This window comes from Microplitis demolitor, chromosome 1 (assembly GCF_026212275.2).
Source record: "Microplitis demolitor isolate Queensland-Clemson2020A chromosome 1, iyMicDemo2.1a, whole genome shotgun sequence".
Taxonomy (NCBI): Eukaryota; Metazoa; Arthropoda; class Insecta; order Hymenoptera; family Braconidae; genus Microplitis; species Microplitis demolitor.
Genome location: NC_068545.1, coordinates 15,548,096 through 15,572,122, shown reverse-complemented (window position 1 = coordinate 15,572,122; position 24,027 = coordinate 15,548,096). Strand labels below are relative to the sequence as shown.

The following is a 24,027-nucleotide window of genomic DNA, read 5'->3' as shown; positions in this document are numbered from 1 at the left end:
TAACAATTGCTCACAAAGTTCTGCCGTGAAAAATTTTCGGCTAACTTAACGACAAGTTTCTGGCAAACCTTGACTGCCCTGATAGCCAGACTTTGCTCTACAAGTGTTGCAGTGCAACATTTTCGGCTAATTTAACGAGAAAGTTTCTGGTAAGCTTGACTGGATAATATTTTCCTTTAAGTTGGCTTCAGAATACGCCTACATAACTAGAGTTTCAGCGCAATTTTTGAGCTGAAACTTTTGTCGTCTCAGTGACGTACGGTACACATAAGAAATTTTAATGTCAACTTTTGAGCACTCTTTAACGTCAAATTTCACATAAATTTGATGTAATTTTAAAGCTGTTATTTGACATCTGTGAGACATAAAAATTTGAGACGCAACAAATGACGTCAATAAGACCTCAACTAGAGAGATATTTTTTACTTTTAATTTTTGAATTTACTTTGTTAAATAGTTGCTAGATGTCGCGAGCTGACTTTTGTTCAATATGTATCGAACGGTAAAATCGAACAAATTTCTGGCAAGTCTTGGCTGGATAATACTAGCATGCAAGTTGATGCAAATCAACTGCCGTCATCTGAATGTAATTTGACAGAAGAACTTGCCGTCAATTTGAAGTGAAACTTACAATCAACAACGTCATTGTGTGACAGTAACACTTGTAGTCAGTAGGCAGTAGCTTAATGCTAATAGCACAGTTTGCTTTAGCAAAAGTTTACTTACAAAAGTATTTTGAATTCTTCGTCAAATTTCCGTCAACTTCGGACTTTTCCATTTTTTACGACAATTTGTATGCAACTTGCTATTGAATTTGACATAAATTTACTGCCTAAATTAGAATGCAAATTCACTCCAAAAGTTGACTAGAAAAAACTTGCTGTTAATTTTCAGGCAAATTTGATGTCAATTTGTTGTTACTTTGACTTGAAAAATTGTTAAATATTTTTTCATTATCGAATTGTAGACAATTTTATGTATAAATTTGCTTAATTTCTGAATTGGTAAAAATAAACATTACCGATTTTTTTTTTCGTAACACGTTACCTTTGAATTGAGCAAAAATTGACCGCAAATTTTTGTTTCCAACTTTGGCTGTTAAATTGACGGCGAATTCGAGGAGCGAATTTCAAATAATTTCAAGCGAAAGTGGCTTTGAGGGTTGTAGTTAACTTACGGTTAGAGTGGCTATCAGGGTACTTTATGAATACTACTAAGTTTATATACGGTCAGAATTTGACAGAAACTTTGCCGTAAAACTTATTCTGTAACTTTGGCTGACAATTTTGTGTTCAATCCTGGCAGTAAGATTTCAATTGAGTTGAATTTTCAAGTTGACGACAATTTGCAGGCAGTGGCTATCCGGGTGGCGGAATTTAGTCATTTGTGATATCACATGTTAACATTTTTTATACACTTGTATTGGTTATCCCGTCCAACGTCAAAAAAATAATTTTATAGATAGTGTTTAGATCGGTCGAATGTGTAACCTCAATTGAATGAATAACTTTTAAACCTATCATTTTAATCTACTCTAATAGTGTGTAGAAAATTTCAAATTTGGTTTTTACTGCAAAATATTTCATAAAAAATTTTATACTTCAAGAATTATTATTAATAAAGTTGAATTACTCATCACGATGATTTTTCTTGAAATAAACAATCGAATATTAGAAGAAACATTACAATCGAAAGTTAAAAATTCGCTTTCAGGGTAAGTATATTATTTTTTTTTTTATCTTGTACATATTATTATTCAAACTCGTATATTTATCTACGATGATACCTGACTTATGAATATAATTGACTCTTAAATAAGCTAACAAGAAGTCACTAAAAAGTACAAACCTTTTGCTATAAATCATGGGTAAAGAGAAATAAATAGATAAATATTGTCCCTGAGTTTCTATTATTCTTAAGTATATCAATTTTGTCTCAAGAACAGTGTTATTGTTTGCTTACAATGAAGTTTCATTTCCCAGGAAAAACGTTTAAAGTTATGTAGATGTAATTTGTTCAATGTTTCATAGCAAAAATAATGTAGATGAGGGTGTGTCATTATGGAGCATTGTTTTTTTTAAGCTTATCAGTAGCCACATTATTTGTAGGAAAACGTTTGTTAAGGGGGACCACTAGTATGAAATTTTGAAAAAATCAATTTTTTTTTTGTATATTTCGATAGTCTATAACTTCAAAAATAACATACCGTTACGTTCCCGTAATATTTTATCGATTGAATTAAATTAATTATTTTTAATAAATTAATTTTATTCGATGTAACGGAAATCAGTTACGATAAAAGAGTCGCCGTGGCTTGCGGGAAGTCTAAACAGATGACGATGCATGCGACCCGGGTCACGACGATTCTTTCACAGAGAACCTGAGATGCAACGTCTACATTTCGTCAACTCTGTTGGCTTTATTATATTTTTATAATGACAAAATAGTCAGTCTTTGGAGAGAGCTCATAGAGCTCGAACCTCCTCTGTTTTGCACTTCATAAAAAAAAACTACAATTAATTCTAAATCAATTAACCCTTTATTTTGGGGTGTCATTTGCACCCCAAAGTTTCGCCTGAACATTCGGGAGTGCTGATACCGGCGACCCTCACCTCTTGTCCTGTCATTACCCTGTTTAGAAAATCTCATAGAATCCAATAGATTCTCATAAATTCCTATAGAGATTTTATAAGAATGTATGAGTTCTATGAGAAGTGCCATAGTTAAGTATAGGGTCTTATACATACAGCTATAAGAATCTATCGGAATTTTTCAGCAAGGTGGGAATGCTAAAACTGGCGACCTAGTAATTTACCCTGGCCTGTACGCTGCTACCGTCTGTCCAGGGTTCCCCAAATTCCGCATCCTCATAAATGATATGGATATCGGTTGGGATTACAATTTTGAGTCCTGAAAATTAAATAAATTAATAATTAATAGAATAATCGACGAACTGACGCATCTAAGATCTATCGATACCCTAACGACGTCAACCTGATAAATTAAGAATTATTCTGTTCCATAAGTGGAAAAGGCAGAATGTAACGATACCAAAATTTCAAGTGCATATTTCGAATAGTTTTTTTGAGTTACAGCCATCTGAAGAGCAGTCGTTTGTCGGTTCTCGAAAATACCTTTTTCAAAATTGCTGCAGTTACAACTCGAAGACAAATTATCCGATCGATTTGATTTGAATTGCAGCTTCTTTTTTAAATGTTTCTACGTACAATGAACCTCCATTTTCCTAATCGAATCGAAAATGTAATTTTGGCAGGCCAAAAATCATCAAATTTTCTCGCAAAATTTGAATTTTTTTTTTTAAACTCCGCCATTTTGTTAAATTTCATTTTTTTTTCTTAGCCCGTCATGGTACGGGAAACGCCTTCTAGTTTAATAAACTTTTTGGTTATTTTTTATTTCATGCCCTGTAAAGGCCGCTATCACTGTAGCAGTAGGGGGACTTTTTTTTCGGAGCGTTGGAAGATTGTGAATAACTCACTGAATTTTGAATTTTTTGGTCCAAAAATTTTATCTTGTATTGATTATATATCCAGGAATATATCCTTGAAACATTAAAAGATTCCATGCAGTAGTTTTCTTTAAAAAAATTCCCAAAAATCATCTTTTTTTCAGGCCCTTACACTAGTGGTCTCCCTTAAATATGAATAAATTTTAATCGAAAATTTCGATAAATATTTTGTAACAAAAATAATCAATGTTTGTCGGACATTTTTATTCCAATAATCATATAATTTTATTCAATGTTTATGTCCCCTTTAAAAATTAGTAAAATTCAGTGCAAATCAGTGGATAGTAACTATTTGTACACCTACAAGTATACCACTAATTCGACCAGTGGTATATTTATAGCTGCTTCTCCGTGCACATTCACTAATTCGCAGTGAATTTCACTAATTTATGTTTAGAAAGTCCTAATTAATAAATACCTTTCAGCTCGAATATCTATTACTTTCAATTTTAAAATTGGTCAAAAACGGTCAGAACATAAATTTTCTTAAGAAATTGATATTAAATTGCAAATAACTCAAGACCATTGTGTAAGTTTCAAAACTCTGTAAGGATAATTTTAGAGGAAAAGAATAATCTACTGAAAAAGTCCTCAGATATTTTTTGATGAGTCTAATAGTTTCATCGGAAAAGTCAAATAATATTGAAATTTGCTATGAATTCAACTTTAATCTTCTATTTATCTATCTATCTTCTATACTCATAAAAATTAATGACTAAACGTGTTGCTAAGCGGAAAACTCGAGAACTTCACGACCAATTCGGCTATTTTATTTTAAATATTCGTTGAACTCCAAGGAAAGTTCTTATGAAGAGAAAAATTGTTCAGAAAAACGTACAAATCGCATTTTTCCATTCAAATTGTTTCTACATTAAAAGAAATTTTCTTTAAAAATTACCGTTTTATTCACGGTAATCGTGGGACGAATGGCACGACCTAATAATTTTTCTGCCCTCCGGCCGGAAAGTGGTGACTTTCGGGCCGCTGCCCTGAGCAAAGTTGCAACTTTCCGGCTACGTCGAACAGAAAAATAGTATACGCACCTTGGCCAATAAAAAAGAAAGCCTCAGACCACATGTTTGTCAGCCTTGGCTTCGCCTCGGCCAACAATTACATGTGATCTGAGACTTTTTTTATTTTACTGGCCTAGGTATGTAGTATACTATGTCGGTAATCGAGATAATTTTTGACTTTCTTTTAACAAATTTTACTGTAGTCTACTATAAATTTTATTCGATTTTTGGTAAATTTTATGAAGTCTACTACAAAAAAAATAAATTTTTTCGTAACTTTTATATCATAAATGGTAATAAATGAAAGCGCCGCATTATGTTCCACGATTACAGTGACTTTAACGGTAATTTTTAAAGAAAATTCCTTCCCGTGTAGCTGTCAATTCCAGGGCGGGCGATCTGAAATAGATTAATCGAAAAATCGATTCTTTGGGGTCGTTAAGATCAAGTTAAGCACCCTGATTAAAGGAAGTGATTTATTCAATGATGAATGTATATCTATATTAGGGTGCTTCATTTTAGAGCAACATTTTTTTTTATTAAGCCCCATCTAAAAATCTTGTAGTCGGTGGAAAAACAAAAATTTTGAGCCGCATGGCAGCTTTTAATTCCGATTTTAACCCGTTACTTTTCTATTTTTTATTTTTCCCATTTAAATAACATTGAAAAATAATTTTCTATAACTTTTTCTTTCCGCTCACCGTATTAAAAATTTTCTTTTGCATTTTGGCTTATGGGCTTTTGTAGAGGACTAAATTTGCTACAAAAAAAGTCCTTTGAGTCGAGTCCGTAACTCGATTAGATTTCTACACAAATCGCTTCTTAGATTAAAATTTTATAAAAATAACACTAAATCTCATCTAGCGCCCCAAATATTAATAATGGATAGAAAATGCAGGGAACAATTTTGTAGGACATTTTATGCCCTACATTTTTTGTAATCTATTATGATTTTTGTAATCTATCATCATTTTTATAATCTATTTTGTAACTACAGCCTCTTAAAATAGAAAATCGAGGAAAAATTTAGTTTTTACGTCTTCAAAAATTAATTTAATAGATCTACGTGAAAAATTCGAACCGAAAAATTGTGATATAAATACTGATACTACATAAGTTGTGCATGAATTTTAGACCTAACATAAATAATCAAATTACTTAAATAGTTTAAAAAAAGTTTCTTAAATATATGAGACTTACAAAACTAGTACTAGCTATAGATTTATTGATTCAAAAAATTTTACTGCCGTTAGATTTTAGTAAGTCCGATGACATACAATATCTGTGTTTGACTTTTTTACGTAGATCTATTAAATTAGTTTTTAGAGACGTAGAAAATAAATTTTTTCCCGATTTTATATTTTAAGAGGCTGTAGTTACTAAACTTTGAGAGTTACGACAAATTGTTTGATCAAAAAAATTGTAGGGCATACAATTTCCTACAAAATTGGTCTTTACATTTTTTTTATCCATTATCAATAGTTTGGGCGCTAGATGAGATTTAGTGCTATTTTTACGAAATTTTAATCTAAGAAGCGATTTGTATAGAAATCTAATCGAGTTACGGACTCGACTCAAAAGACCTTTTTTTGTAGCAAATTCAGTCCTCTACAAAAGCCCACAAATCAAAATGCAAAAAAAATTTTTAACACGGTAAGCGGAAGGAAAAAGTTATAAGAAATTATTTTTCAATGTTATGTAAATGGGAAAAATAAAAAATGGATTAGCAACGGGTTAAAATCGGAATTAAGAGCTGCTATGCGGCCCAAAATTTTTGTTTTTCCACTGACTACAAGATTTTTAGGTGAGACTTAATAAAAAAAAATGTTACTCTAAAATGAAGCACCCTAAATATATAGTATTACCATTTCTTATGTTTATTACTAATGCAATTACTACTAGGGTGCTTATTCTAATCGCTATTGCTATTAGTATTATTACTATTACTACTACTTGTTATTATGACTACTATTACCTCTTATTATTGTGATTTTCTTATGCGATTAACACTATAACTATTACCACGATTATTGTGATACTATTTTTCATTTTACTTAACTATGACTACTGAAAACTATTGTGATTCTATTTGCGATTATTATTATACTATCAGTATTTTTCCTATGATTGTATTATTACTATTATCATTACATTGGAACGTATGAACGTGCGGCCGAGAGAAATTATTTTAAGTCCCGAGTGATTAAAAGAATTGTGAGAGAAGACGAAATAAGCGAAATAATATCGTAGAGTTTGAAATTCTTCTAAGTCCTGAGTGATAAAATCAGAGGAAATTGAAAAAAATAGTTTTAATAAAATAAAATCGTGGAATGATAGAAAAAGAATGCGTTTAAGAGTTTAGGTAAATACTAAATACTGATAATTTGGCCGGCCGAGCAAAGTACTCGTGACGGCGGACGAACAAATGAAAAGATAATGAGAGAATGAGCGATCGGGACAGTAAGATTTTAATTCTCTCAACATTATATTTCTTTCATTTCATCTTTATTTTTATTCCCTTTATAAAAAATTGAATCGAGAATAATTTCTTTTCCACGGTACTTGCGCGGGCGATGCTAGAGGGCGACGGGAATTATTCGTTCCATACTTACGCTGAAAAGGCCAGGTAATAAGATCGATAGCAAAAGCCCGTATAGGCAACGTAGTCTCCTGAGACGTTTTACAGAGGAAGACCATTCCCCGGACAATAGAAGGAACTTCACCTAACTCGAGTTTAACCCAGACTTCGGTAAGTGAAATTTTACTCTCGTGGAGATTTGGTGTCCCCGTACTGAGGTCTTCTGCCGAGGCACGGCAGGTAAAACTAGTCGAGTAGGTGGGGGTTCGACGGAGACCATCCGCTTACCCTCTGGGAGGGGAGACTCGCGTAGGGCCGAGGGGAAAGTCGACCAGACACCCCAAAGCACCTGAGGAGGGATAGAACCGCGATTTAGCCTGTGAGATTTTGTGTGTGTATGAGTGTATGCGACGGGGAAGTCGCTGAGTGACTACGTAATCGTTTTATTAATAATTATTGCATCATTATTTATTTGTAAAGGTAGTAGAAAAAGGCTCTAAGCCAATACCCGTGTAAAAAATAGTTCTATAATAAAATTACGTAAAGTTAATAGTTACTGAGGTAATTGTAATTTTGTTCCAAATAGTATAATTTTTCAAGATATTATCACTTTTTCAGGGTAAAATATGAATTTTATCATATAAATTTCATGGGAAATTAAATTACTTACAAAATTGGCCTTCTGGTAAAAACTTGAAATTTATAGTTATTCAGAAACTAGCAGTTTTATGTTTAGATAGTCACTTTTCTCGTTATTCGGTGGCTTTCACCAAGAATCGCTATTATCTTTGTAACTATCAACTTTAAATAAATTTTTATCAGGTCTGTTTTGTAGAAAATTGAATTTCCTACATGTAAAGTGAGCGAATAAATCAGTTGGATCTGGTTTAGGCGAGGTGAATTAAACAATTAAAAATTACACAGATTTTATCAATAAATAAATTATAGATTTATTTACACTTATTTACACTTTAAAATTATGAGAACTTATACTCAAGAGCGAATGCGACTAGAAAATAATACGCGGCTGCACAAAGAAAAATATTTTTGGTATTAATAATGAAAATTTAAAAAAAGCGGATTTTCTGCCCACCCTATGACTAGTTTCGGTCCGATTTTCGAAAATCGAATTTCTATCAGATCTTGACGTTTTGAGGTTTTGGGAAGCTATTCTGACTAATTTCAAGATGATGTTCGAGTGTACGTACATACATACGTATGTGAATATTTGTAACTTTTGAACGGATCAATAGATTTTGATAGCCAAGGCGGCATTCAACGCGGCTTGACAATATCTAAAAGCTGTAAAAAATTAAAATTGATCGGTAAAATTTTTTAAAAAATGTTTTTTTTGGATAACTTTTTATGTTCTTGATGGATTGATTCTAATATCTGATCAGCTCTTAAATTTTATAAGCTGCGTAAAATGCTACCTCAACCATCAAAATCGGTTCATTCTTTCAAAAGTAACCGTTGTCGGAAGAATTAAAAAAAAAATTTTTTTTTTTAAGTTTTTGTGAAATATCTCAAAATAGACTAGATAAATTAATTCCAAAATCTGATCAGCTTAGAACTCAATAAAACGCGTAAATTGCCACCTCAACCGCCTCAATTGGTCAATTCGCTCGAGAGATATCGTTGGAAAAAAAAATGGTAAAAAATGTTTTTTTCGAAAACAACGGTATACAAAAGCTCGAAGAGCTCGAAAATGTATTCACAACAATATTTTTTAGCTCAAGAAGCTCGAAAATAGTGGGAAGTTTTGGGGCTGGCCTACAGAGTCAACCGATAGACCAATTTTTTAATATGATATGATAGAGCAATTCTATCTGCCTCGAAATATAAATTTTTTTTTTATCATGAACATTGATAGATATTGAAGGATTTATCACAGTTAAAATCAAGAGATGCAGAGTTATTAAACAAAACGAAAAAACAATTCGAAAATCCTTACTAACTTATCTGAAGCTCTTATTATATATCAGTTCTAAGTGAATATAATAATTTTTTACAGCCATAAGCAAGAGTCTACAGATGTTACTATCGTTGATTTTGATGGAGTCATATTCCATGTTTCCAATCCAAATGGGGATAAGACAAAACTTAAGGTAAGTTACAAAATTTAATTTTAATAAAAATGCCATCTGATAGCCAGAATGAAAGGTAGATTTCTACAAATGAATGCATTTGATCACAAATTGATAATGTCAATAAATAATAAAGTCATATAAACATTCTAGTTTAGAATAAAATTTAATGAATTGCCTTTGCGTGTTACTTCTGGAATTTTAAATAAACATCGTAAAATTTGAAGAAATAGTTGTAGAAAATCGTTCAAGTAAGGTAATACATCAGAATTGACTTACGTTGTTAATAAATTTATATATTTTTTATATATTGTAATGACTGATTACTTATAATTAATATCACTTATATACTACAATAATAACACACTTAAATTAGGAATAACAACACCAAAGTTAACAGCAGTAAAAGAAAGCAAGAGAGATATATAGTTTATTGAATACAAATGTTTGTTTTTTAATTGTCAATATAAGACTGACTGGCTTTAGTCGCATATATATAAAACAAGAGAAGAAGGCATTTGTTTTCTAGTTATTAAAATATTTTAAAACATCAGTTTCACATTCGTTGCAATATATATATGTTAGGGTGCGTCATTTCGGAGCAACATTTTTTTTTTTAACTGCATGTGGAAAAGATTATAGTTCAACACAAAAAACAAAATTTCGCGCAAGAAAAAAAATTCTACGTCGATTACAGACCTAGCTCATTGAGAAATTCGATTTTCCTATTTAAATAACACGGGAAAAATTTTTTTTTTAGCTTTAAATACTTTTATATCCTTAAGAAATCAATGGATCGAATAGACTAATATAGAATTTTGTAGGAAATTGAACGCTCTATAAAAAAGGTCTCTTATCATTTTTTTGATAAATCCAATTGTTCAAAAGTTATTAGAGCTCGATGTAAAGTTAGAGATCTTTTTACTTTTTCGGTGAAACTATCAGATTTATCAAAAAATGTTATGAGGTCTTTTTTGTTGACAATTTTATTCTCTACAAATTATTTTCAGTCAAGCTTTTTCAAATTCCGCATTGTTTTCTAGTTATTCCCATTTCAATGTCGAGCTCTTGAAATCAATCAGAACCACTTTTACTTTTGCTGGTTTGCCAATTCTAAATACTTTGTCTAACGTTTATTCATCCCCAAACGCATTTTGTTATTCTCCTGCCTGCTTTTTCCATAAGACTTTAAAGATTCTTGAACATTGAAGACAATCACCCTGCAGCTACGTTTTTCTTTTTCGTTCATCTCTGATATAATGTCGTCTACCTCACTTCGACCTCCAGATGTCAACTTCTTCACCTTATTTTCCTGCTCCAAGATCCTACCTTTCATTCTGGCATTTTTTTCAAGTACTTTTTTCATATCTGACTTGATGCTCTCCAGGTGCTTATCCATCTGTGATTTAAAAGGCATAAGGTATTTTCTGAACATACTATCCATATTCCTTGCTATGGAAGCCTTCAACTCGGTCTCAGAACTCTCTTCATTGTCTCCAAATTTTTTAGTTTTGAATTTTTTTACTTTAGCAATGTCTCATTGTACGGATAAGCCCAACATACCATTTAGTATAGAATTTAACGCTCTACAAAAAACGGTTTTTTTCATTTTTTGATAAATCCATTTGTTCAAATGTTATGGAGCTCGAAGCCGAGTTAGAGTAAATTTCGAGATTTTTTTACTTTTCCGGCAAAACTATCGGACTCATCACAAAATTTCATGGAATCTTTTTTGTAGACAATTTTATGTCCTACAAATTATCTCTGAAAAAGTTTTTTCAGATTCTGCATAATTTTCTAGTTATTTCGACTTTTTTGAAATTCTGTATTGTTTTCTAGTTATTTCCAATTTAATGTCGAGCTCCTAAAAAAATAGTGTTCTAATCGATTCTAAGAGCTTGGCATTAAAATGGAAATAACAAGAAAACAATGCAGAATTTCAAAAAAAATTATCAGAGATAATTTGAAGGAAATAAAATTGTCTAGAAAACGATTGCGTGAAATTTTGTGATGAGTCCGTTAGTTTTGCCAGAAAAGTGAAAAGATCTCAAAGTTTAACTCGACTTCGTATGCCGGGCTTATCCGTGCAATGACCCATTGCCAAGGTAAAAAATTTCAAATTAAAAAATTTTATTTTTCCTATGTTATTTGAATGGGAAATCGATTTTTTCGATGCGCTTAGCCCCTAATTGATTTACAATTTTTTTTAAGCGGGAGTGTTTTTTTTTTTCTATAAATTGTTAGTTTTCCAGGTAGGATAGAAAAAAATAAATATCGCCTAAATATGAAGATCCCTAATGATTACGTATTGCCATTATAACCGAATTTTCTGAAAATAATAGCTTTTTGTTTGACATTTATCACTTGTTCTGTTATTCATTGTACTATATTTATTAATATTCAATCATTAAATATACATAATTACTCCTATAGATAAGTATCCTCCTCAAGTTTTATAAGCAATTACAAGAACATGGTGTGGATGATCTACTCAAAAAAGAATATGGCGCTTACCTCGCTGACACAGAGACTGGTAAGTTACATTTGCTCTATTTCCTAGCGAATGCGGTTACACCGAAAAAATATCTAAAACATACCTGGTATTTGACTATGTTTTCAGTAAAATTCTAAAAGTATACTCAAATTATACTCATCCATACTAATAGTTTAGGTATGTTTTTAAACCATTTATTCCGAAGTTATACTGAGATAAAAAAAATTTCAGATATCGATATCTTCAATATATTTGATAAGATTAGTTGGACAATTAGTTTATGCATTTTTTTAAAATAAATAATAAAAAAAAAAATACTAATGGACTGAGGTTTTGAACTTGTGACCTATCATATGAGAGTCTCGTGAAGTGCTCTTGCCGCTGTCACAGGTCTTGATGAAATGAACAACTTCGTTCTTATTTATCGTCTTTTTTTTTTTTTATATACATTAAATTTGTGTTAACTATCTATATTATTATTGAAATAGAATCAAATAAATAATAAATTAATGATATTTCTATGTCTATCAAACATAAACGGATACATTTCCTTTAGAATTGAATTTTTTTTTTTTAGTAAAAAAAAAACATAGCATAAGTAAATAATTAAATCAATAGGTAAATGGTTATCCGGAGACACAGCAGTGTCTCGTGCCAAGTACACGTTCAAATACATATGTGTATGCGTGTATATGGGCGGCGCGAGACGACCGTGTCTCTATTCCTGAGTCAGAGGCCTGTTTAACCTCACTCGTATTTTAAATTGATAATTATTAATGAATGGGGTAAATGCACCAATTATTGACCGGACACCAGTTAGTTGGCCGATGTGTATGACAGTTAAGTAATTAATATTTTACAAAAGTCTTTTGGTTTTAGATGTAATTTCAATGTAAAATATAGTATTCGATCCTCACACTGAGAAAATAGAATAATATTGTCCAAACAAGAATTTCTTGGTTCAAGAAATACGTTCAAAATATTGGTTTATTATTATTAATTATAAATTTCTTGAGAACAGAGCATTCAATTTATTCTTGTTATTGTATGAATTTGATATTATATTATGAGTAAACAAAAGAATAACATTTTATGTTATTACGCGCGGGTGCACACACCTATGTACCACATACTTACGCACCCGTATGCGTGCACACACACGCACAAACATACGCACGCACACACGCAAACAAGCACACATGCACACACACATACTTACGCACACATGCACGAACGCACGCACGTACGAATATAAATGGAGAATTTAAATTTATCCTATTTTTTGTTTCAAAATTTTTACAACCTTGAATGGTAACAGTTACCATCTTCGATTGTAACTAATATAATCCTTAATACTTATAATTATCATTTTTGATAGTAATCGTTACCATCGTCAATTGTTACTGTCGTCATTTTCAATGTTAAAATTATCCTGAGTCGAAATCTGAAATGTGGTTTTAGCCTAGATACCCTCAATTCTTTTGTTAACAGGCTTGTAGCTCACAGTTGAACTGTAATTTCAATCTCCATGCCCTCAAAGTAGCATTGGGAGGTTAAAATCATACTTTCAAAGTGATTTTAGAACTGTGATTTATCCTCCATAGCCTAAAATTTAATTTAAGACTGTATTTTGTTGGACTTATAAATTTCTCAACATTTGTCAGTCGACTAAATTTTTCTGTCCAAAATAAAATTGTAAAATTATTCTGGACTTAGAAAATTTTTTAACTCTTTTAAATCCATTGAATTTTAGTAAGTCCCAAATTTTTTCTTATTTATGTTTATTTTGTCCTGGCGGTTTGAAGATTTCAATTAAATGAATATTTATTTTGCCCAATCGATATTCAAATATTTTCTGAATAATAACTATTTTTAATTAATAGTTTTTTCAAAGATAGAAAGAAAGAAAAAAAATGTCTACTATGGTATAAATAAACTATTGACTACACTCTTATAAACAAAAAAAAAATTGTGTACAAATAAAAAATTAGGAATATACGTTGACTCTTTCGAAAAAATAATTAAATTAACTCATAAAATTTATTTTTTTTAATTTAATAAATTTCGATAAATTAAAATAAATAGATATCTATAACGATGGCTCAGTTAAAATATTTATTATATATTGTCAATATTTTAAAACAATTAATTTATTCAAGTTCTTCAGTATTAATAAATTTCACAGCTATAACCATACGATCACCAATTTCTACTGAAATACCAATTGATGTTTGAATCGATTCTTTCTATTTTATCTTTATACTATAAAATAATTTATAAATATTTATAACGTTTTTATTTAAAAATTCACGACTATCGTAGCCATTTTTATCTTATAGTGGATATCCCCTTCGTCTCTTCGTTCCCCTTACCTACCAGCGAAGCTCTGATAAGGATCTCTTCCACAATTAAAAAGTAGGTTTTGGAGGGTATTTTTACATTCCTGCCAACTGTAAATATACCCTACATTTGGTAAAAGCAGACAAAACTCCTAAAGTTAGGTCAGATTTATAGTTCTGCTCAATAGCTTGTCTTATTGCTCGAATTTGATTTGACCCTCAATATCCTCATATAACTATGATTTCAGCCTCAATTACCTAATTTAGAATATGGAGGGCAAATCTACATTTCAAACTTTGACTCGGGTAATGATTATAATCACTGAAAAATTGTATATCATTTCAAATGGTTAAAATTAAAAATTTTGTATCGTAAGTAATATAATTAATTTGTCTTCGTGTATTATTACATGTTTGATTGTTCAAATACTGTGGTGCAAATTTTCCAATAAAAAAAATAAAATTGTGATTATTAAAAATATGAATGATTCAAATGATTTGAATTATTCATTTTTCATTAAATGGATAATTATAAGTATTTTGATTTTTAATTAAAAAAAAATGGATTAATAAAACTTCTTTTATTTTTCATTTTTAAACAAATGAATAACGGAAAAGATTTAATTAATCCATTTCTTAAAAAATGGATAATGGAAAAAATTTAATTAATTTAATTAAATTAAATTTAATTAATGTAAGTTCTTTTAATTTTTAATCAAATAAAAAATGGCAAATGTATTTTATCATAATTATTGGATTTAAACAAAAATGGATAATTACTATCTGATCAAATACCTAATTATGAAAAAATTTATAACTGAAATAATTTTAAATTAAACATTTATTTTTAATTAATCAAGTATATCGAAAACGCATTAAAAAAAATGCATTTTTTGCAACCCTATTGGCCGGGCGTGGCCATATATAACCGTGTACGGCCATATATAACCATACATGGTCATTTATGTGAATTGGCTATGTATGACCATACATAGATTGATACGGCCATATATGACATGATCTAATCATACTTGAGTAACAGAGCTTGAAAGGTTGGCATTAATTATAATTGGCATAAAATCGCCTAAAATTCAGAATTCATCAGTTTACGCAACAAATTTAAACAAAATCTTTGTATAGAGTTCATACATGCCCATGCATGAACTATACATGGCTGTATATAATTCATTGATTATGGGAATACATGATCATATATAATCATGTGGCCATATATGTTTGGTTTTCACGGGTAAACATATAGTTGGAATTATATTTAATATAGTTTAACAGATTTCCATGTTAAGAAATGTATATTATGCACGGAAAAAACAATATAGCAATGGCTACTCTCTGGGATAGTGCTGAGTTAATCACGGGCATACATGGTCATATATAGTTATACGTTTTTATGTATGGCCATATATGCTCATACATGGACTGTAAACGGCCATTATAGCTATATATCTTTGATTAATCACGGGCATATATGGGCATACATAGTCATACACAACCGTACATGGCGATGTATGATTCATATATGAACTATATACGGCCATATATGTTTAATTAATGTATGGCCATACATGGCCTCATAAGATTTATACATGGTCATCGGCTGCTCAATTTTAAAACACAGTAAGAAACAAATTTTTCAAAATCGATTTTTTAATATTTTTAGTCCCAGTGGAGTCTTCTGGACATGATTCAATACATATTAAAAAAAAATTATTTTTGTCAGTTACTGTGTTTTGAAATTGGGCAGCCATTATGCATGAATGTATTAACAAAGTTTGTATGGCCATATATGGATTATATATGAACTCTATACAGCCATACATGGCCATATATGTTTCATTTTTTTACGGGATTGTACATAGCTCGAGATAAAAATTGATAAAACTTGTGTTTATTAATGATTTTCGATATCGAATATATTCATAACTTTTCGATTTTTAACATAAAATGCAACTTGTTTCAGCTTGAAAAGCTCATAAAAAAAACAATTACGTACAAAAGTATTTTCGAGCTCGAAAATTTATTCACACTAATGTCTTCAAGCTCCTGGAGCTCGAAAATAGCGTGAAGTTTTGGGCCGCAGGGCCAACCGATGCCCAGATTTTTTTTATTGGTTATTCACTTTTTAGTAGATTTTATAAAAATCTAACTGTTGTATTTGTCCTCATGATGCAACTTTAAAAAAATTTTAACATTTTCTATCTATTTTAATGAAGTAGGTTGCAAATATTCTATTGGTGAAAAAAAAAAAATATATATATATATATATATATATATATAGGGGGCACTCCACACCAAATCGGACGGTTTTGAGAATTTTAATTGTTAATTTCCGTCATTTTTTGATATTTTTTGATACTCATCAAAAAACTCATCCTCCTAAATTTTGAGATTTTTTTGATCATTGGTTCAGAAGATTTGGAATTTAAAAAAAAACCGCTCTTTTTATGGATTTTTGCTTGTAGCTTTTTGAAAATTTGTTTAAAGAAAAAAACTCAAAGAATAAAAAAGTTTCGTTTTTCCATGTTCTTTCAGAAAAAAAATACAAATAATTTTTCGGAAAAATTTTTCCGTGTTATTTTTGAGTTTTAAAACTTTAAAGTCGTTTTCTGAAAATCATGTATATTTTGATTTTCCTGAAAATTTGTGACAACAAAGTACTATCTATTCCACAACTTTTTAGGTGGTTCCTGGTTTCACAATTCTACGCAATCAAATAGCTCGTTAAATTTGCTTCCCTTTTTTACTAAATTTTGTTTGGTAAAAAATACGTTTTTAAAAGTAAACAAATTTAACGAGCTATTTGAAAAATGTTTCAATTACGTTGAATTGTGAGAAAATATCGGAATTTGACGTAAAATTGATTGTAAAGAGATGTCGTTTTATTAGTTTACGTCATTTTTCCTACAACTTCCTGTCCAATTGAAAATAACTCTTGTTTTTCGGCCATTTCCTCGCAACTTTCAGACTACTCTTAGCGTAAACTTACCTTCCAAAGATAACAGTCTATAATTGTTGGAATATTTCATAGTTGGCAACAACTTTTCGTCAAATTGGAGGAAACTTTCACTGACTTGAAATTGACGGATTAGTACGTATCAAAAACTAATTTGGAGCTTAAAACAATAATTTAAAAAAAATTTTTTTTTATATCACAGAAAAAAGTTTTTTATCAAAAGAATAGTTAAGTAAATGATTTTGTTCTACAAAAGTATTTGAAATCACCCCCAAAAACTGATCCTCTGTATTAAGTTGCGCTAAGTACACGTTCGACATTGATTTCAGGCTGCATTAAAAGTAATATTTTCACAAAAAAGTCTGAAATCACAAAAACACCAAGAAACTGAGATTTTTAAAAATTAAAAAAAAAATATTTAAATGTATTTGGTGTGCGTTATGCTATTAATAAATAATTCAGTCTTGTAATATCTCTTGAATGTCTCCAATTAAATAATATTTTAAGTTGACTTCAACAACGTACACCATGTACGTTCAAGTATTTTTTTTTTAATTTTTAAAAATCTCAGTTTCTTGGTGTTTTTGTGATTTCAGACTTTTTTGTGAAAACACTACTTTTAATACAGTCTGAGATCAATGTTGAACATGTACGTGGCGAAACTTTATACAGAGAATCTATATTTACCACTAAAAATCATTATAATGCTAAATGCTTAACTAAAATAATATTTTTATAATTTTTTATGTATTCCATAGATTTATTTACTTCAAATTTTAAAGAAACATTTTCCTTTTTTTACAGGTAAATACTTATATAGAAAGATATTGTCCTTATTCTTTCTGATTTCAGTATAGTTTGACTATAAATTGAGCTTGGAATATATATTTTTTCAGTATCATTTAAGTATGAAAAATATCAAAATATGTATACCCAAAACATAAGATGATTTGAGTATAATCTGGGTATGAATTGGGTATATTACTCAAAACATACCGAAATGTTATTTAATTTCAACTGTACCGGAAATGAACCCAAAAAAACCTTAAATTTTCAGTATAAACAAATTCGCTAGGGTTGGAATATATACTCTTTTTATTACAAAATTTATTTTGTTTTCAGGATACGATGTATCAGTGCAAATGGATTTAAAAAATTTACCAGAAAATTGGGAAATAGTTGTAAAAAAAATAGGATTGCTAAAAAGACATTGCTTTGCAAGTATCTTTGAAAAATATTTTGATTATCAAGCGCAGTACAATGACCTAGCAGATGGACATCTTCCAAAAAGAGCTGTCATACATTACCGTGATCAGGAGACAATGTAAAATTTTAATCAGAATTCATTATTCTCTAAATAATCTATAGGCATTTTCTATCAATTTGATTGTTTTTAAATGTACATTGTTTCCTTTAGATATATTGAAGCCAAAAGCGATCGAGTGACAGTAGTTTTTAGTACAATATTCAAAGACGAAGATGACATGGTAATTGGGAAAATGTTTTTACAAGAACTTAAAGAAGGCAGAAGGGCTAGTCATACAGCGCCTCAAGTACTTTTTAGTCATCGAGAACCACCTTTAGAACTTCAAGAATGCAACGCCGCTGTTGGTGACAGTATTGGCTATATAACATTTGGTACCTGATTACTCCTTATAAAAAAACAAGTAAATATTTCTAATTGCATACCTCAAGCGCGAACATTAGGCTATTTCTCTCAAGTTCAATCATTTCCACACTTTTATTAATACACTAACTGTAATTAGAAAATACGATTATTTATTATTTTATTTATTTATTTTATTATATTTCAACTCGTATATAGGCTTTGCCTGTTACATGGTATAAATGTTTACTCAACTCATTTTTTCCTATTACTCCAATTTTGTGCGGCTGTGAATCGACTTGTGTCTGCTGCACTGCATCATTACGGGATGCTCTACACCCCACCTTAAGGAGGCTCGATACTGATTTCGAAATAACACCAAAATTCTGAAATTTTTTTTATCGAAAGAATTATAAAAAAAAGGGATCATTGTTAAAATTTCAAGTCGATTCACTTCACCGTTTTCGAGCAATAAATTTTCAAACTTCGTTCTTATACAAGGACGTAAATCGGAATCATTTTTCAAAGTGCTATAGTTCTTGCTACAATAATACCATCGCTATAACTTATTCAATTTCAAATAATTAAACATTTCTGAACACATTAATATTCTTTTAAAGTTTAATCATGGGTTTGTAATTAAATTATTAATGAAACAAGAAGCGAATTTTAGTTAATGACGTCGCATGTGTCGTGAAGCTGAGTAACGACGGCAACAGCATAAAATGACACATCCGCGGGAAATTTGAATAACTAATAAGCTTGGAGCACCAGTATCATTTTGACTGTTTAACCCCTACTACTAGTCCATTGAAATGTTACATTTTTTAGGCCTTACCTTGAGTTTTTTAGAGGACGCAATTTTATTTTTTTGATGTGTAGGGGGGGTCAGTGTAAAGCTAAAACCAAGTTTGTGGGGTCGCCACCCTTGTCCCACGGCCGCTATCTTGAAAATAGGGGTTGAAATGGTATTTACGATATATCTCTTAAACTATTTATTTAAAAAAAAAATTTGTTAACATTTTTTGTTGCAAATTAAATTCTCTACAACTTTGGTCCAGTAACTTTTTGTCGTAGAACTATAAATAAAAAAGTTATAAGCGAAAATCTTCAGAAATTTGCGAAAAAAATTTATATTTTTCGATGTAACTTTTTTTTTATCATTTTACGAAAAAATGATATCCGACCATTTTTGTACATCGTTATTTGAGGAACAACTTTTATTCGCATCATTTTTTCATTAAGTCAATAACTAAGGTTTTACAGCGCTCCGAAGTGAGTACTATTTTTCAGTACTCTTAACTATACCTATATTATACGTGTGTACCTATAATATGTCATCAGTTATTGTTTGTTTCTTTTTTTCTTTTTTTTTTTTTTACTTTATTATTATAACTTTTTTAATTACAAATTTTGCAATATTATTAATAATTAATTATTGACTCTTTTCCCCACCACCCACGAGGTAGAGTCTAGAGGCGCGTTTCTTTTACGTGGTATCTCCAATAGGCATAATCCACGGTGATTTTCTAAATTAGAATTACTCCGTCCTCAGTCGTTTCGATGGACCAGGCTGCAGCTCAGCATCTGATCGGCTTTCTGAATTAAATACCAGTGGGAAAACTGGAGAAGGAAGGGGTGTTAATGTTGGCGGTTCATCATCAAAGTCATTTTCATTTATTAATTCTGAGAGTTCCATTACGTTGCTGCAAGTCTCTCCAGAACAATGGAAGCACACTGCAGAACATTTAATTCCTGCTTTTCAGCATCCACACATCGCCCCACAGTTTCCTTTGCATTTGCAAAAGATCAATTTTAGACGCTCAGGGGGTGCTGGAGGTTTAGAGTTCTGCACCGGCATCAATAATTTTCCACATTTTTTCCAGCCCCAGTCTTCAGGATCGTTATAATTACCAAGCCACGATTGGACCTGATGGTAGACTCGGAAAGTATGAAAGCGAGCTGTGTCTTGTGTTGGAGGAAGTGAAGATAAGTTAAATGTACTTTTTGTCACTGCCTTGGCGAATTGTTTGTATGAGCTATGTTATGAGCTATTCTTACAATAACAGAGGTTTGGAATAATAATAACAATAGCAGGCAGCTGTTCTTTTATTCCCTCATTGTCACTTGGGTATTTTCTACCTGAATAGTATTCCCGGTAACGGCCATCAGATTTAAAATTATTTTAAAAATCAATAATTGTTAAATCCTGTTATGGAGTGAAAAAGAGTCAATAATTAATTATTAATAATGTTGCATAATTTGTGATTAAAAAAGTTATAATAATAAAGTAAAAAAAAAAGAAAAAAAAACAAACAATAACTGATGACATATTATAGGTACACACGTATAATATAGGTATAGTTAAGAGTACTGAAAAATAGTACTCACTTCGGAGCGCTGTAAAACCTTAGTTATTGACTTAATTAAAAAATGATGCGAATAAAAGTTGTTCTTTAAATAACGATGTACAAAAATGGTCAGATATCATTTTTTCGTAAAATAATAAAAAAAAAAGTTACATCGAAAAATATAAATTTTTTTCGCAAATATACGTCTAGCGTTTAAACTTCTTTTTTCTGTTTTTTTTTTCCTGTTTCTGATAGTTTTAAACGTTTATTATAACAGCTTCTGATACTAATTTACTTTTCCAATATTTCCTCTTTTTAATATTACTTTCTTCCGTAATTAATAAAAACAAAAATCAGCTGACATTCTTTTCTGTTTACTCACTAATACACACTACCATCAGTGCTGCCAGAACGTGCGATATTTTTACCCCCTCTTGAGGTGAAATAGCATTGACTGTAATGACAGGAGGGGGTAAAAATATCGCACGTTCTGGCAGCACTGACTACCAAATAGTACTCGTGTCAGACCTGAGCTTCAGCTAGTAATAAACCTTGTGACCAACAATAGTGTACGAAAAAGTTACTAAAGATTAGCGCGATGTTGCCGAACTTCCGCGTTTACTTTTTAATCACTTACTTCATTAAAAAAAAAATTATTTTATTAAAAAAAAATTCCTTTTACGATTCAACGCAATTATAATGAAAATATATTGTATTAATTCCTAAAACTAAGTCAATTCATAACATATTCTATTAATGAAATTTTGGTGTGTAGCAGTTGTAATCTTGCAAAAATACAATAGAAAATCCTTTTTCCTAGATCTCCTAAAAAATAATGGGTATCAAACCTCCTTAAGAGAGTAGCGGCGAAGGAAAACCACAGCAAAAACCCATGTTAGTATAGTCGTTACTGTTGAAACTCCAGTGATCAGAAAAATTTCCATTTTACCGATTACTGAATCTCTATCACTTCAAAAATCATCATTAATCTATTGTGTATGGACCCGGGTGAAAATATTTCAAACTGAAAAAATAATAATTTTTTCTCGGCCGAAAAAGTGCAGTATATATGGCCATATATTAAAATTTCCAATATATTCATAGCTATGTATAGAAATTTTAACTAAATTGAAAAAGAAAAAGAAAAAAAAGACTTACTCGACTTCTGTTTTTTTTTTTTTTTTTTTTTTTTTTTTTTATTTTTTTATTTTTTGCTCAATCATTTTGGTGATGCAGGAATTATCAGGTATCTGATTAATTTAATTTCTAAATCTAGTAGACATTTTTTATTTCGAGAAAAAACGCTAGAATTACCAACTAACCGCACACGCTTTAGTGGGATTCGAACCCGGGCCCTACCGAAGGAAAGACCAACGCTTTAACGACTAAATAAAAGAAAAAAATGAATAATAATAATAATATATTTCTGATCATATAAATCTTATAATTAGATCTATAATTTTTCAATAATATTAATTCACTAGTCGTGTTTAATTACCGAAATCTTGAAAATTTTTCATGTTCGATTTTGAGTTGCATGAAATTTTGTTCAAGTACCATAACTTTATGTAAAAAAAAAACTATGGCCAAAAACAGGCCGATTTAACTGTCGGCCTACTTTCGGTCAAAGATTTTTACTCGCGATAATTTTATTGAAAAAAAAAAAACAAAATACTAGCCGAGAATAGGCCGATTCATTTGTCGGCCAAGTATCGGCTTATTACAATAAAATTTTATAGTTTCAGCGTGATTTCGGCCAAGTTAAGTTGTTTCGGCCTATTTTCAGCGAAATATTTTCACCTAGGGGTGGTGACCGCCGAACCACCAGGGTAAAATATTTTTCGAAGGTTTTCGGAAAAGTTTTGTTTTTGTCAGTTACTGGGTTTTAAAATTGAGCAGCCGATTGTCTAAGAGTATTTGTCTGTTAATTGAGTTACAAATTATTAAGATTAGAAGCTAAAATCCTTTCAATCGTAATTTAAAAATTTCAATAGATTATTTTATCTACAAAATGCGTGATTGAGGTATGCACATTTGAGTTTTACACTTTTTTCAATTTCATTGTATTTATATTTTTTAAGTTCTATTCCCGCGACATACAAATGGAGAAGCCCGGGCTAATACAATTGATTTAATTCATATGTTCCGCAACTATTTGCATTATCACATAAAATGCAGTAAAGTTTATATTCATTCGAGAATGCGTACTAAAACTTCAGACTTTCTCAAAGTTTTAAATCGAGCGCGATCTCAATCAAAAAATACAGAAAAAAAAACAATCACGTAAGTATTTTATAATTATTTTATAAATAGTATGTTTAATATTATAAAACGTATACTATTACAGAGGTCGAACTTTCATCAGAAAAGAATAAATATTTCAAGTATGGATTCAACGATTATGAAGAAAAACTATTGCAAAAATAAACAAATTATTCGTTTTTTTTTTTTGCCAAAATTAAGTTTTAGTACGTACAGTATCTTACTCAGAAATCATTAAGAAAGGGATAAAATTTTGACGTTTTAAAAGAGGGAGTGCTGTCAAAATCCTAGTTGATATGTCGCTAAATAAATAATTTGTAATTAAAATATTTTAATATTTTCTGTTGACTAATAAAGATAATACTGGAAACTATCATTTTAATTTAAATTACTACAGAAAGGGTTACATTTATTTTATTATAATTAACACAGTTAATTTCATTACTCGAATTCCATAAAACAATGCCTTATAAAAAAGATATCTATAGAATAAAAATGTTTCAACATATTTTCTTCTTGAGGAACATTGATTGCCAATTTCTTCACTCGTAGTTGTCTTACAATTAAAGCTATCCATTAGTTAATGTAAGTTAACTGAAGAATCTCGGACTGAAGATTTCTTTTCAGGGGCCGTTCACTTAATGCTTCTACCCTGATAGGTAAACTGGCGTCCAACTAACAACCGCAACCAGTGCAGCCAGATCGCGGACGAAAAGTTCCCCTTCCCAAGCACCGTTGAAGCTGTGAGTGATGCTAAAATGGTGCGAAAGAAGGGGAACTTTTCGTCCGCGTTCTGG

The 24,027-nt window shown here is 30.4% G+C and overlaps 1 protein-coding gene and 1 long non-coding RNA gene across 2 annotated transcripts; one reads left to right on the top strand and one right to left on the bottom strand.

Annotated features, from left to right (window-relative positions):
• Positions 1 to 1,319: 1,319 nt before the first annotated feature.
• Positions 1,320 to 23,604, top strand: LOC103572713 (probable actin-related protein 2/3 complex subunit 2). The gene is made up of 7 exons (XM_053738090.1): positions 1,320 to 1,714; positions 9,135 to 9,228; positions 11,641 to 11,740; positions 18,134 to 18,335; positions 18,429 to 18,649; positions 23,050 to 23,251; positions 23,316 to 23,604. Exons 1-7 carry the CDS (start codon positions 1,641 to 1,643, stop codon positions 23,341 to 23,343), a joined length of 921 nt encoding a protein of 306 aa, XP_053594065.1. The 5' UTR covers positions 1,320 to 1,640; the 3' UTR covers positions 23,344 to 23,604.
• Positions 18,662 to 22,123, bottom strand: LOC128667558 (uncharacterized). Its single transcript, XR_008403490.1, has 3 exons — positions 21,009 to 22,123; positions 18,873 to 20,826; positions 18,662 to 18,767 (listed from the first exon to the last, which is right to left on the bottom strand). It is a non-coding gene; the product is annotated as an uncharacterized LOC128667558 (long non-coding RNA).
• Positions 23,605 to 24,027: the final 423 nt, after the last annotated feature.